The 14,527-nt window shown below is 23.5% G+C and overlaps 8 protein-coding genes across 8 annotated transcripts; 5 read left to right on the forward strand and 3 right to left on the reverse strand.

Moving 5' to 3' along the window:
• Positions 1-349: 349 nt before the first annotated feature.
• Positions 350-1,568, forward strand: SRAE_1000111900 (Speckle-type POZ protein; the record flags this gene model as incomplete). The annotated part of the gene is made up of 3 exons (XM_024648036.1): positions 350-454; positions 519-1,412; positions 1,458-1,568. The coding sequence occupies 3 exons, from the start codon at positions 350-352 to the stop codon at positions 1,566-1,568; spliced, it is 1,110 nt and encodes a 369-aa protein (XP_024502054.1).
• A 277-nt stretch (positions 1,569-1,845) lies between these two features.
• Positions 1,846-2,639, reverse strand: SRAE_1000112000 (Hypothetical protein; the record flags this gene model as incomplete). Its single annotated transcript, XM_024648037.1, has 2 exons — positions 1,846-2,473; positions 2,518-2,639. 2 exons carry the CDS (start codon positions 2,637-2,639, stop codon positions 1,846-1,848), a joined length of 750 nt encoding a protein of 249 aa, XP_024502055.1.
• Positions 2,640-4,141: 1,502 nt separating this feature from the next.
• Positions 4,142-4,419, reverse strand: SRAE_1000112100 (Hypothetical protein; the record flags this gene model as incomplete). The annotated part of the gene is made up of 2 exons (XM_024648038.1): positions 4,142-4,364; positions 4,403-4,419. The coding sequence occupies 2 exons, from the start codon at positions 4,417-4,419 to the stop codon at positions 4,142-4,144; spliced, it is 240 nt and encodes a 79-aa protein (XP_024502056.1).
• A 257-nt stretch (positions 4,420-4,676) lies between these two features.
• Positions 4,677-5,901, forward strand: SRAE_1000112200 (Hypothetical protein; the record flags this gene model as incomplete). The annotated part of the gene is made up of 3 exons (XM_024648039.1): positions 4,677-4,859; positions 5,717-5,743; positions 5,881-5,901. The coding sequence occupies 3 exons, from the start codon at positions 4,677-4,679 to the stop codon at positions 5,899-5,901; spliced, it is 231 nt and encodes a 76-aa protein (XP_024502057.1).
• A 9-nt stretch (positions 5,902-5,910) lies between these two features.
• Positions 5,911-7,539, forward strand: SRAE_1000112300 (Transcription factor IIIB 90 kDa subunit; the record flags this gene model as incomplete). The annotated part of the gene is made up of 1 exon (XM_024648040.1): positions 5,911-7,539. One exon carries the CDS (start codon positions 5,911-5,913, stop codon positions 7,537-7,539), a length of 1,629 nt encoding a protein of 542 aa, XP_024502058.1.
• Positions 7,540-8,577: 1,038 nt separating this feature from the next.
• SRAE_1000112400 (Set1/Ash2 histone methyltransferase complex subunit ASH2) lies at positions 8,578-10,347 on the forward strand (the record flags this gene model as incomplete). The annotated part of the gene is made up of 4 exons (XM_024648042.1): positions 8,578-8,633; positions 8,717-8,809; positions 8,856-9,862; positions 9,908-10,347. 4 exons carry the CDS (start codon positions 8,578-8,580, stop codon positions 10,345-10,347), a joined length of 1,596 nt encoding a protein of 531 aa, XP_024502059.1.
• A 142-nt stretch (positions 10,348-10,489) lies between these two features.
• On the reverse strand, positions 10,490-12,304 carry SRAE_1000112500 (Glorund; the record flags this gene model as incomplete). The annotated part of the gene is made up of 5 exons (XM_024648043.1): positions 10,490-11,277; positions 11,314-11,453; positions 11,543-11,681; positions 11,843-12,154; positions 12,214-12,304. The coding sequence occupies 5 exons, from the start codon at positions 12,302-12,304 to the stop codon at positions 10,490-10,492; spliced, it is 1,470 nt and encodes a 489-aa protein (XP_024502060.1).
• A 468-nt stretch (positions 12,305-12,772) lies between these two features.
• SRAE_1000112600 (FERM domain and Pleckstrin homology-like domain and FERM, C-terminal PH-like domain and Band 4.1 domain and Protein of unknown function DUF3338 family-containing protein) lies at positions 12,773-14,477 on the forward strand (the record flags this gene model as incomplete). The annotated part of the gene is made up of 2 exons (XM_024648044.1): positions 12,773-12,936; positions 13,049-14,477. The coding sequence occupies 2 exons, from the start codon at positions 12,773-12,775 to the stop codon at positions 14,475-14,477; spliced, it is 1,593 nt and encodes a 530-aa protein (XP_024502061.1).
• Positions 14,478-14,527: the final 50 nt, after the last annotated feature.

Consider the following 14,527-nt stretch of genomic DNA (forward strand, 5'->3'; position numbering starts at 1 on the left):
GAACTTCATTCGTTTTATATAATATTGTATTACCTTATTTTATAAAATTTTCATTATTGACGTCATAAAATATTTTTGATATATAAAGTACAAAGAAAAGGATTATAATGATTAAATATATATATAAAAATTTTTTTTAATAACTTAAAATAATTATAACATTTAAAGTGAACAATTTGATAAATTGAATTCTTTTAAATGTATGTTTCTAAATTGATGATAAATAATTATATTTTAATTTTATATTAATATAATTTTTTTATCGATAAAAAAAAAGTATTGTAATTATCTAATTAATTTTTTTTTTGTTTAAGGTTCAATGATAATAAATATTTCAAGTTTAAATAAAATGAGTAATTCAGATTCATCTTCTACCACAAAAAATAAAGTAGTTTTTCATGAAAGTAATAGTTCAATTGTCATTGATACTGTTCACCTACGCCATGAAATGACTGTAAGTTTTTTTTTATATTTTAACGTTAAAAAAATAATTATCATTTATATTTTTTTTCTTATAGATAAGTAATTTTTCATCATTATTAAAATTATCAATGCCTAAATCATGTATCAGAAGTGATATTTTTATTGATCCAAATATACCAAAAGTTTGTTGGGAGATTTTTCTTTATCCTGGTAAAGAAAAAAATTGTAATATTATTTTTTTTGGATTAAATATGTCAACACTGATACCGGTTGAAGAGTTAACATTAAGAGCATGTTGTAGATTTTCTTTTATTAAAGATAATGGAGAGTGCCAATATAGTACTGAGTGTATCAAGGACTTTCATCTTATAGCACCATATTTTATTCAGATTGGTTGTATTAAAACTATGTCAAGATTAACTGTTGAAGAATGTATAAGAAATGATAACTCATTATTTTTGGTATGTGAAATTGAATATATTCCAAATCAGGAAAGATTTTTTTCAAGTGTTACTTTTAAAAATAGTCTTCAAAAAAAAGACATTACTACTTCTGATGTTAATTATATTTCAAGAATATCAGAAATGTATGAATTAAAAAGATTAACTGATTTTAAAATTATCTGTGATGATCATCAATTTTTAGTTCATAAATTTATATTAGCTACACATAGTCCTGTCTTTAGAGCAATGTTTTGTCATAATAATACCAATGAAGTTAAAGATAATTGTTTAACTATCATTGATTCAAACCCATTTATTGTTGAAAAAATGATTAAGTATATGTATTATTTAGAAATAAACAATACTTTGAATGTTGATGAAGGATTAGGTTTGTTACACTTAGCTGAAAAGTATGATATAATTTCATTAAAAAATTTATGTGAAAAAGAACTTTTAACAAAAATATCTAATGATAATGTTTGTATGATTTTACAAAACGCCGATATTTATAATGCCAATATTTTGAAGGATATCTGTATTAAAATGGTAAATTTCTAATGTTTTTTTTATAATTTTTATAAAATATTTTAGATTTCACAATCTTTTAAAAAAGTAATGAAAACTAAAGAATGGGATCAACTTAAAAATACACATCCAGCAGTTATTGATGAAATATTATATTATATTACTTCTTCCTGTTAATAATGTAACTTTTTTTTTAAATATGAATTATTTTTTCTCATATCAATACAGTACTTTTTGTTATTTATGCTGAATTTAAAATAAAAAAAAGATAAAGTGTTTTGTACTTTTATTTATTCATTTTTATTTTTATAGTTATTTTAAAAGTTTATTGTTAGACATTTTAAAGAATTTATCAATTTTAAACATTTACTAAATTTTATAAAAATATAATTCAGTTCTATTTTACATAATTTAAACTATAAAATTATCAATTTAAAAAAACTTATCTTTTAATTTAAAATCTTAATACATCATTTATAATAAAACTCATTTTAAAATCTTTTTTAATTGTCAATCCATAAATTTTGGCTATCGGCATGTCTAATTGATAGACACAACATAATATCCATCTTTCTTCCTTGAAACCTTTAAGATAATCAAAATCTTTTCTAATAAATGATACACCATCATGAATAACATTTGTAATTTTCTTATTTGGAAGAAGTATTCTAATAATATCTTTTAATGTTATTTTATATGGATTAATTTCAATTGTAATTTTTTCAAGAATCCCTTTTTTTATTTTATCATATCTGAATGACTTAAGATAAATGTCAATTTCAACATTTTCATCTTCAGATGGAATAATGTATGTATCTAAAGCTTGGTACTTATAATTTTCTTTGCATTTTGGACCATTATAAATAGTAAAAGAAACTAAAGGTGATTTTAATGATGTACACATGGTAGATGAATAATATGATGAATCTGTCATTGTTGACTTTGACTTATCTGTTGAAGTATTACCATTATAAATTGATAAGTTTGAGTTTTTTGATGTCTTATTAATAAAAGAAGGAATATCAAAATCTATTGATAATTCATTAGGTATTTCAAATTCAATTATCAAATCTAAATTTTCGCTAAAACAATTATTAATCCATTTTTTGATTTATTCTAATCTTACCCATAATTTTTTGAGTATGATCTATTACATTTATAACTAAGAATATCCGATTTTTCTTTTAATATATATAATGCTTTACAAAGTTTCTGACATTTTTCAATTTGTTCATCCTTATCACTCATTATTTAAAAATGAATACAAAAATCAACACAATTAAATAAATTAATGATATTTTTTACTGTTGTAATTAATGATAAAATTTAATATTTTGCATTTTATCATTTTCTTTTTTTAAATTAATATGTATATTATTATAATGTTGATAATAAATTTGGAAATTATTAAAAAATCATATTATTAAATTTGACAAAACATCAAAATGAAAATTATTATTGACATGGGAGAATATTTATCAATATATCTCTTTTAAAAGTTTATTGGAAATTTTAAGTGAAGTTTATTCTACTAAAAGAGATAAAAAAAAATTATAATAATTTATTATGAAAAATTTTTTAAAAACAAATTTCTTTTTAAAACAACCAGAAAACATGTTTAAGATTGATTCTATTTTTGGATAAATTTTACCCCTGTGACCAAATGTATGGTAACTTTTTCTTTACCATTGTTTTTTAAAAATAAAAAAAAATTTACAGTGTATAAAAACAAAGATAATAATGTCTTTTTTATTAATTGTTTTTATATCTTAATTATAATTTAGTATCATACCATTATCAAAAAATGATATTAACTACCATTTAATTGGAGTATTAAATAATAAAAAATATAAAAATTACTTTTATTTTTAAAATAATGTAAAGAAATAAAAGTTGGAACGAATTAACATTTTTCAAATAATTTGTCTATCATTGTTTGTGTAAATTTATGTTTAAAATAAAAGTTGTATGAAAAATATGTGAAACTGTTTGATCTAAATAAAACATTCTTATAATTAAATAATTAAACAATAATAATGTTACAGTTAAATATTTGATATTATTTTAATGATAAAAGATAAATATTAAAATAATTTTTAACCATTATATGCTTAAAAATGTCTAAAAAATTTTAAATAATTTGATGTTGATAATTTAATAAAAATTTTTTGTTAAATATACATTATAAATTTAATATAGCATTTTTAATAATTTAAAAAAAAAAAATTTTAATACTTTAATTATAAATAAAAAAATTTTTATATCCCTTTTAAAAATAAAAAATTCAAATATTATTATAAAACTTATTTTCTGCTTTCTTATTTTTTAATTAATAATACATTTTCATAACGTCTTAATTAAATTAATTTATTTTCTTAATATTTTTAATTCATGTTTAATTTTAATTTAGAAAAAATCTATTCCACTTTCATAGTATTTAGATATTAAAAATGCTAAACATAAATATATAATGTAATAATCGTGTTTTGAAATAAAATATTTTTTATAAAATTACAACAACATTTACATAACCAATAATATATTCATAACATTTTTATTTACATAATTATTAAAAAAAAAAAATATTTTTCCACAACATTAAAAGAAAAATTTGATTTATCTATAAAATATTTTATAATTATTAAAAACAATTTTTATTGATATACAAAAATCTCATAAATGCAAATTGACACAAATATACATAAATCTTTTTAAATAAATTTAAAAGTAAATTATTTAAAAAAATTAAATCAAAATTTTAACAATTCAATTGAAACTTCTTCATCAGGTAAATAAGTTACAGAACAATTAACATTTTCAGGTTTTTTTGCATCACTATTAACTGTGTTTAATTTACTATATTTATTAAATTTTCCAACTTTAATACTGTCCCGTTGATATGTTAACAAAACAATTAGTACAATAATTGGTGGTGTTAAAACAATAATGCCAGATAAAATACCAAGTGCATCTCTTAAAGATATTGAAAATTCTTTATCATCTAAATGTACCTCTTCATTTGTATCATTTTTAATAAAATCTTCACCATTAATATCATATACAAAATAGCAAATAATTAATAATAAAAAAAAAATAATAACTTTTTGAAATGAAAAGTTAAATGTCATTGTGTTACATTAAAACAAAATTATGTATATTTTAAATAAATGTAAAATTCTTTTGAATAAATATTGCATTTATCAAAAATGCAAAAATCCACACACTTATAAAATATTTAGTATTCTAGAATACACTATCTTCTTTGTCGCTTTTTGTTCTTTAACTATGAAATATCATTTACGTCCAGGCGCTTGGGAGGCTGTAGACTTTAACACTGTAGCTAAAATTAGTAATAATACAAATGATAAAGTGAATGATAATCTTGTTGCCGAGTTTAATAAAAATGAAAAGAAAGAAATAGAGAAGGTCTCACAAGATAATAATAATAATAAGAGAAAACTTACTTATGTAAAGTACAAAAATAAATATTTTTTAATTAAAAAAAATTATAAAAAAGATATTGGGCAAAATATTTCTCAAAGTAAAATAAAAAGTTTAAGTTTATCAAAGAAAGAAAGTAAAAAAAAAATTTACAATATTGTGAAACAAAAAAATATATTATTGAATAATAAAAAAGAAGACAAAGATAAATTAGATTGCCTTGCTACATTAATAATAAAACCACCACCAAAGTCAAATATTGAAAATAGTTATAACTTCAAAAGAATGGACTTAAATCTTTCAATGTCAATTTTTAAAATAAATACATGGTTCAGATTGTATATTGGATATACCTTTTTGTTTATCTATTTTTTTTTCATTTTGTACTACCGTTCACAATTAATAATGTATCCCGTTAATTTCAAAAAGTAAAAATGAATTTAAAAATATAACTATAATTTTTATTAAAAGTTTTTAACTATTAATTATTAAAACTTATCACATATATATATAAAAATTGTCATCTATTTAAGCTAAAATTTTCGTTACTTATTATAATAAAAATTTAATAATTTTTATGATTGATAAAAATTTTATTTTATTTTCTTAATGAAATAAAAAATTGATTATTAATATATATAATCAAAAGATGATTATATATATTAACACAAATAAAAAAAGTTGGCTTTTTATACTAGGGTTATCGTCAACTTTTAAACATTGAACTTATTATCACACTCTTCTCTTAACACGAGTATCCATAAATATTTGGAATTTAGTCAATTTATTTGTATTTCCTATTTACATAACCAAGTCAATTTTTATTTTTATAATACAACAATTGCATGAAAATAATCTAAATCTAATTAATAATATTTTAATAGCAATACAACAAATTTATAAACTTTAAGGTATGTTAAATTTTTTAATGGGAGGCACGGTTTCTTCTGTGTCAGATCATAGGATGACATACTTATAACAATTATAGACCCTGGTTCGAATACCTTATGCATTTTTCGTAAAATATTTTAATATTTTTCTTTTATAGTTAATTATCTTTCATCAATAAGTTGTTATAATGGTTCGTACATGCCATCATTGTGGATCATCAGAAATTGATGAAGATACATCGCGTGGTGATACAACTTGTATGAACTGTGGAACTGTTTTGGAGGAGTCAATTGTTGTTTCAGATGTTCAATTTGAAGAGAGAGCTGGTATTAGTTCACTTGTTGGTCAATTTGTATCAAGAGATCGCGCACAACCAAATTCATTAAGTGGTATTCCTGGACTTGGTGGACAAGAATCCAGAGAACAAACTTATCTTAGAGGAAAAAAAATTATTGATGAAATTGCATCACAATTACGTATCAATCAAATGCAAGGAGATATGGCATATAATTTTTATAAAATGTGTGTTAATAGAAATTTTACCAGAGGAAGAGTGAGATCACATGTTGTGGCTGCTTGTTTATATATGGCTTGTAGACTTCAAAATACTGCACATTTATTATTAGATTTTTCTGATGTTACACAAGTTAACGTTTTTGACTTAGGACGTACATTAAATTTTGTTGCTAGATCTCTTAAAATTAATCTACCTGTTACTGACCCATGTCTTTATGTACTTAGATTTGCTGTTCTTCTTGAATTTGGTGATAAACAAAAAGAAGTTGTTTCACTAGCTACAAGAATTGTCCAGCGTATGAAGATGGATTGGATTGATACGGGAAGAAGGCCAACTGGCTTATGTGGTGCTGCATTATTGTTAGCAGCAAGATCTTATAATTTTAATCGTTCTGTTTCTGATGTTGTTCGCGTTGTTCATGTTAGTGAATCAGTTGTCAGAAAACGTTTAGAGGAATTTTCCAATACACCCTCAAGTATGCTTACAATAGAACAATTTAGTAATGTTAATCTTTCTGAATGTGAAGACCCTCCAGCTTTCCAAAAGAAAGTTAAACAAGAACTAGAGGAATTGAGAACAAAAGAGGAAGAATTTATTATGAATATCAAACCTGAACTTAATGCTGTTGAAAGAGAACTAGAAACAGCACTTGAAAAAAAAAGAATAGAAAAATTCAGAAAGAGTAAATGGGCAAAAGAACTTTCTGGTAATGTAGTAGGTTTAGGAGAAGATACAGCTATTGCTAAATCATTAATTGGAGAAGAAATAGTTGATTATGTTTTTAAAGAATCTAAATCTGAATATGAAAAACCATCAAAAAGTGAAATAACTGATGATGACAATACTTATGCACAAAATTGGCCCACCCTTGAACAGATGGGTGTTGGGAGAATACCTTCAAGATCTAATATTGATGAAGAAATATCTCAACAAGAGTGGAATGAAGATGAGTATGAAAACGAAAATGAGGAGGAGGATACACTTAGTGATATAGATGATGATGAAATAGAAAAATATATTTTATCTCCTAAAGAACGAGCATTAAAAGAGAAGTTGTGGTTAAAGGCAAATTCTCATCATCTAGAGGAAATGGAGAGGCGAGCAAAGTTAAAAAGAGAAATGGAGGAAAAAGGTGATGAGGAAAAAACTGAGAAGAAAAAAAGGAAACCACCTAAAAAGAAGGCTAAAATAGAAGCTGATACAGCAACGGAAGCCATGCAAATGGTTATACAAGAAAAAAAATTATCAAAAAAAATCAACTACGATGTTTTAAAAGAAATTGGATTACTCGATGATTAATTTTTTTTTAAATTTTTATGTAAATCTAAACAAGTTTTAAAAACTTTTTTTTTAATATTTAATAAATTTTTTTAATTTAACAAATTGTGTTAATAACAAAAGATGCAATTATTATTTCAGAAAAAATTACATTTTTATATGAGTACTGTAGCGGAAAAAAAATGGTATCGGCAATAAAATAGTTTTTTCAAGTGATTCTGAAGTGAAGTTTAGCTTAAAAGTAAAGAAGAATTGGGAAAACTATTTGTGATGTAAACGTTTTAGAAAAATTAATTTTTAAGCTAGAAACAAAAACTCTGTTAGAAAAAATGTCATAATATTTATATATTATTGGTTCTTAAGAAAACTTTGCTGAAATATTATTCAAGAAAATTGGATTTTAATACAATTACTACTGTTAGCTGAGACAGTTGTCACGAAAAGTTTACCTTTTATAGAAAAATGAAAGAGAATAAATATGGAAGCACGAAATTAATTATAAAGAATAATTGAATTTTTTAAAAACAAATGTTCACTTTACGCATACTTTTTTATTTCAATATTTTATTCTTTTATATTTAATAAAAATACAGCTAATTAATTATGAATAAATAAGTAATGTATAATTTATGTATATATGATAATAAATTGTTTTAATACATAAATTATATTTTATTTTATATTAAATAAATTCTATTCATATATCATTTATACTTTGAATACTTAAAATATACATTAAATATATAAATATTTAATTTGTATTAGAATTTAAAATATATAAAAATTAATAATATTTTAACAATAAATTTATAAGTAGAAAAAAAAAGTAAATAATATTTGAAATAAATGTCTTTTTAATTATTAGTTTTTTAGACATTATTTCATAATGTATTATTATAATAAATTAAGTCATTTGTTAATTATATCTGTGTTTTTACAAAAACAAAATGCCATGTCTCAATAGGAAATTGGAAAGACATCGATTTAAATTATATTAAAAGCAATTCTCATGTATTAACTTATACTCATTGTATCTATTTTTACTACATAATTTTAATTATGGAAGGTAACAATGAAAATATTAATACAGAAGTTACAGATAAAGTTTGTTATTGGTATGTTATAAAAAAAAATAAGAATTATCTTTTTTAAATATAACTATTAACAATTACTTTATTTATTTATTTTTTTCTTTTAGTAATGGAAAAAGAGAATTAGGTTCTTTAGAAATACATTGTATTGGATGTAAAAAATGGTTTCATACTAAATGTTTTAAAGATTTAAAAGATTTGTAAGTTTATCATTTATTGTTAATTTACTTTTTTTTTATAATTTAGTTACGGACTTCCATTTATGGTGTCCTATACTTTCCATTGTAAAGATTGTTCTCCAACAAAAAAAGAGACATGGATTGGTAAAACTGTTACATTTATTCATATGTGTGTTATGGCAATGGCTAATATAACTTATAATAAAAGAGTAGAAACTGGAAGATATGATGAAAGATTTTTCTTTGATGTTGATACTGTTATAATACCATATTTTTCTAGAAATTGGGAAAATTTGTCAGGTGAAAAAAAAAGAGCTAAAAATACTTGGCATCATACATTAAAAAGAACATTACTTAAAGAGAATAATCTTTTTATTTCTCAAGATGCAAATCATTATGCTTTAGTTGAAAGTGATCTTGAAAAAATTGGACCTTTAATGGAAGGTTTAAAAAATCCTGGTAGAAAACCTGGAAGTTTATCAAAAGAAAATATTGATAATAAAGATTCTGATCAAGTGACTACTAGGCAAACGAGAGGATCCAGAAAACGTGCTGCTGATGATAAAAAAGTAGTAGGTAAGAAAGCAAAATTATCTGGTGAAAGTGGATTTGACAAAAATGGAAGTGAAGATTCAACAATAGATTATCCTCTTAATAAAGAAGGAAACCGATATTATTTAGCTGTAAAAGATATAGCATTTCCAGATCATGAAATGTATACAAATACATTAGTAACAAATACTTCTCTTCGTATTCCAACATTTGTCTATCGTTTAGCTGATATATCTAAAGTGACACTATCAGCTTCTGATCATGCTCCGCAACTTTTATTAACAAATGATAACTTAACAGTAGCTAATATAGAGTGTGAAGGTTATTGTATGGCTAAAGCAACACATTCAGTATCAAAAGGTAAATGGTATTATGAGATAAATTTTGATTCACAACCACCTGGCACACATATTAGAATTGGTTGGGCTACAAAAGATGCAATTATACAAGCTCCTGTAGGATATACACAATATTCATATTCATGGAGGTCTAATCATGGTACAGCATTTCATAAATCAAGAGGTAAAAAATATGCTAGCAGAGATTTCAAGGAGGGAGATGTTTTAGGTTGTGCAATATATTTTGATGAACCAGAAAATATTGGAAGTAGATTACCACAATCTGCTAAAACAAGTTATACAGTTGTCAATCATAAATCAAATATATTTTTCCTAAATTTTACAGAATCAGAGACGTTAAAAAAAGAACGACCAATTATTAAAGGAAGTAGAATAGAATTTTTCTTAAATGGTCAATCATGTGGAACTGCTTTTCATGATATCTATGAAGATTTTTACTTTCCTGCAGTATCAATATTTGAAAATGCAAAAATAACATGCAACTTCGGACCTAACTTTATTCATCCACCACCCAAAGATGTCAAACCAATGAGTGAACGTGTATTCGAACAAGATATTGAAAATTGTCTCTCAGATATGTTGTATTTTGTCGAAAATAATAATGAAATCGAAAAAACAAGACAACTATTTATGGAACACAAGATTTAAAAAAATATTTATTTGTAAATATAATTGTATTTGCTTTAACATTCACATTTGTAAATTTTATTTTTTTTTTCTTTTACTTTTTTTTTAACTTAAAAAGAGATACCTTTATAATATAATTTTAATAATTGTCATTTGTTAACATTTAGAAATACTTTGTACGTTTGTGGCTATCAAAAAAATATTCTGGAGACTTATGGTAGTATCCATATGAAATCGATTGTCCATAAAAATTATTACACGGTGGTTTGTTATAAAACGGGGGCATTTCGCGACTTTCAATTTCTGTTGGATATTTTCTTTTTTTATTGTTTGGTAATTTTGAAATTAATCTTTTCACCGGAGTACACAACGATTCATTTGCTTCTTCATTACTAGATTCACGTTTCGTTTTAACATTTGAACCATTTTTAGATAAATTTTTATCACTATAAATTATTTCATATTTAGCACCTTTTGTCAACCTAGCATTTTCATGATTAAAAATTTCAATATACCTTGTACCCATATGTAAACCATTTTTTTTCATCCCTTCTAGTGCTGAATCACTATCTTCAAACTCTACAATACAATCACCTGTTAATTTCCCGTTTTCATGATAACCCATACTAATAGATTCAATATGAATAGGTTTAAAAAATTCTTGAAGATGCTTAACATTAACACTAAATGGTATACCCCTTAACTGAAGTTTATTTTTATTCATCAATTTTCCAGGGATATCCTGATGATGATATCCATCTTCAAAATTATTTGATGAATTAATATTCGTACAATAAGAATTGTTAAAGAAAGAATTATCATTTGAGTATCGAAATTGTGGACAAAAACCACTAGAATTTTGTGGTGAAAATGTTTGATTTTTTATATGACCTGGTCTTCCAGTCATCCTATCATAAGGTCCATGAAAAAATGATGGACCACCACTGCCCCCTGGACAGTATGGTGAATAAAAAAATGATGTCTTACTATAAAATGATCCATAATCATTATTTGTATTAAAAAAACTTCCTTGACCAGATCGTAAAGGGGGTGTAAATTGAGGCGTACTTTTTCCCTCTTTCATACGTATAAATTGATTAAAATCACCTCTAAATACTTCAATATATCTAAATTCAAAGAATTATTAAATAAATTATAAATAAAATAAACACTAATAATTTGAAATGTAGAAAATTATAATATTTAATCCCCCTACCTGCTTCCTATATTTTGTCTGTCTCTGTTAAGTGCTGCAGTGACATCATCACTCGTGGCAAAAGATACCATACCCTCACCTGTCAATCTACCTCCTTTTCTTGGATCTTTTTCAAAAATTATTTCAAGCACTTTTAAACCTAGAGGAAAGAGAATATATATGAATATATATATGTATAAGTTTAAACATAAATATACAAAAATTTACGACAACCTAATGCTTTTTATTTAGAACGATAAAAAAAAAAACTAAATATAATACTATTTCATTTGTTATAATACGCTTAGAAATCCTACCTACCTTTAAAAAAGTTTTTTACATCACCTTTTGTCACTGAAAATGGTAGACCACGAAGTTTTACGCAATTCTTCATTTCATTCAATAAATACCTTCCACGATTTAATTGTTCCTCATATGCTTTATTATTACTTTCCATATTTTTTACTTCAACTTCATCTGTCTTGAATATTTCAATATATCGATGTCCTATTGTATTTTTATGTTTTAGCAATCCTTTTTCAGCATCATCTTTATTTTCAAATACTACATAACATTCTCCCTGTGGACGTTTACCACTTGTTATAGGAAAAATAACATTCACAATTTTAAGAGCTAAAAAAATGATAGTGTTATAAATATTGATAGATTAATATATATATATATAAACATACGTTCAAAAAATTTTATAAAATCAGTTTCTGTAGCAGAATAAGGATAACCTCGTAACCGCAATATTCTATCAGCATTTATATTATCTTCCATTATTGTGATTCCCTTTTAGTATATATTTAGATCAATAGTAAAATAAAAATATAAAATAAATAAGAGTATCTATGATTTCAATAAAATTTATGTCTCTGGATACATAGCTACCAATCTTTATCAAATATCCATTAGTATATATACTTCCAACTAATAATCGCCACAAGATAATTTAATATAGACGCGCTAAAATTAATGGCTTTTTTTATATGTTTGGCCTTCAGTACTTCAAAAGAACAGAAGACTTTCACTATATTTTATTATACTACATCATAACTATATATGTTATATTTTGTTATATTAACTTGAAATAACAGTATTAATTTTAGAACGAATTCATCATTTGAATCATCATCTTTTCTTAAAAAGAACCTACCCCCAACTGTTATTTTAAACATACTAATATTTTAAATTAATAAAAATAATAATAATATCTAACTCTACAATATTTTTTATATTATAAAAGTCATGGTTAAAGAAATTGCCGAGATATGTTATGCCAATGGATCAAAATTAGAATTTCTTATAACAAATAAAACGACAACAGAAGAAATTTTTACAATAGCATCTGATGGTATTGAGATGTCTGAGGGTGAAAGAAAATATTTTGGTATAGCTGTTGTTGATGATGAGTAAGTTAATAAATTTTTACTAACCCCATTTTTATTTTATTTAGTATTTAATTTAAAATTATTGTTTAAATATATATTATAACAAAACTATATTACTACATTTTTATTTTAGTGATCAATACCAATTCTTGGATAGTACAACTAAATTATATGACATTTCTTGTAAATGTCAGGGTATCAATGATAAAAGTAAATTGTATACATTACAATATGCTCTAAAAAGAATTCCTACAAATTTATTTTCAAATATTACATCTCCAAATTTGTTGTATTTATTATTTTTAGAAGCTAAAAATCAATTATTATCGGGAATGTTACCATTACCAAATATTAATTTATGTGCTCATTCTTTTGCCTACCTCCTTCATTTATTGGAGGGTCCTTATGTCAATGAAAAACTTTTTATCATTATGTTAAGATCTTTACAATGGAATCATAGAATATTAAAATATTACAATGTTACAGAAGATATATTTAATAATGAAGTAGAAAAATGTTATAAAGAATGTATATCAAGAAGTAAGGGTGATATATTTTTTGAATTAATAAAATTAATGCAACAAAGTTGGGCTTTTGTTGGAAGATTTTATAAAGTTAAAGATAAAATGAATATGAATTGTTTGTTAGGCTTATGTGAAAAGGGAATATTTTTAGTGACGGATGATGCATTATTAAAAATAAAAAAAGAAATTCCGTGGAAAGATGTACAAAATTTCCAAATGAAAAGGGAATGGTTAATTATTGATGTCGATGGTTATAAATATTCTTTTGCCACTAATAATAATACTGCATGTAAATTATTATGGATTGAAATTGTCAATAAACACCAAGATTTTTTAAATGAATGTTCAAAATCTTTAACATATATTGGTACAAGTGATAAAAGTTTATTTATTAAGAAATATGATACTTTTTTTACCCAAACTTCTGGACAATATTCTGCTTTTCTTAATAAAAATAATAAATATAGGGATTCTGTATGTTCTGTTATATCTTCACTTTCATCAGAAATGTCACTTAAAAGGGAAAATAATCTATTGCAATATAAAAAATATAAAACAGAGAAAGAAAATCTTGTAATTCAATTAATAAAAAAGTTAGATGAATTAAAAGAAATATGTATTCAGGAAGCAGAACTTACTGGAGAACTTCCCAAAGAAATATATAAAACATTAATGCCAGGAGAACCTGAGCCTAAAATAAATAGACGTGTTGGTACAACATTTAAAATATCAAATGACATTCTTAAGAATTTGACAAATGAAGGAAAAAATGAAGTTGATAGGATATTACAAATGGAAGTTGATATAAATGTACAAAGAGCAATAGTAAATGCTGAAAAGTATCTTTCTCGTGATAAGTCAACTCATAAAAGTATAAGAAAAAAAAGAAAAAAAGATTTTGTTGCTGCTAATGAAAGATTAAAAGATCTTGAAAAATGTTTAACTCAGGAAAGAAGTGTTCTTCTAACTAAAGAAGAAGATGTTGTTTTTAAGGATTGTAATCTCACAGAAAAAAAAGTTATCTTTTTTAATTATTAACGGTAGTTTTTAAATTTTGGTAGGACCGTTTTTTTCATAAAAATATGTAA

Source organism: Strongyloides ratti (assembly GCF_001040885.1).
Source record: "Strongyloides ratti genome assembly S_ratti_ED321, chromosome : 1".
NCBI lineage: Eukaryota > Metazoa > Nematoda > Chromadorea > Rhabditida > Strongyloididae > Strongyloides > Strongyloides ratti.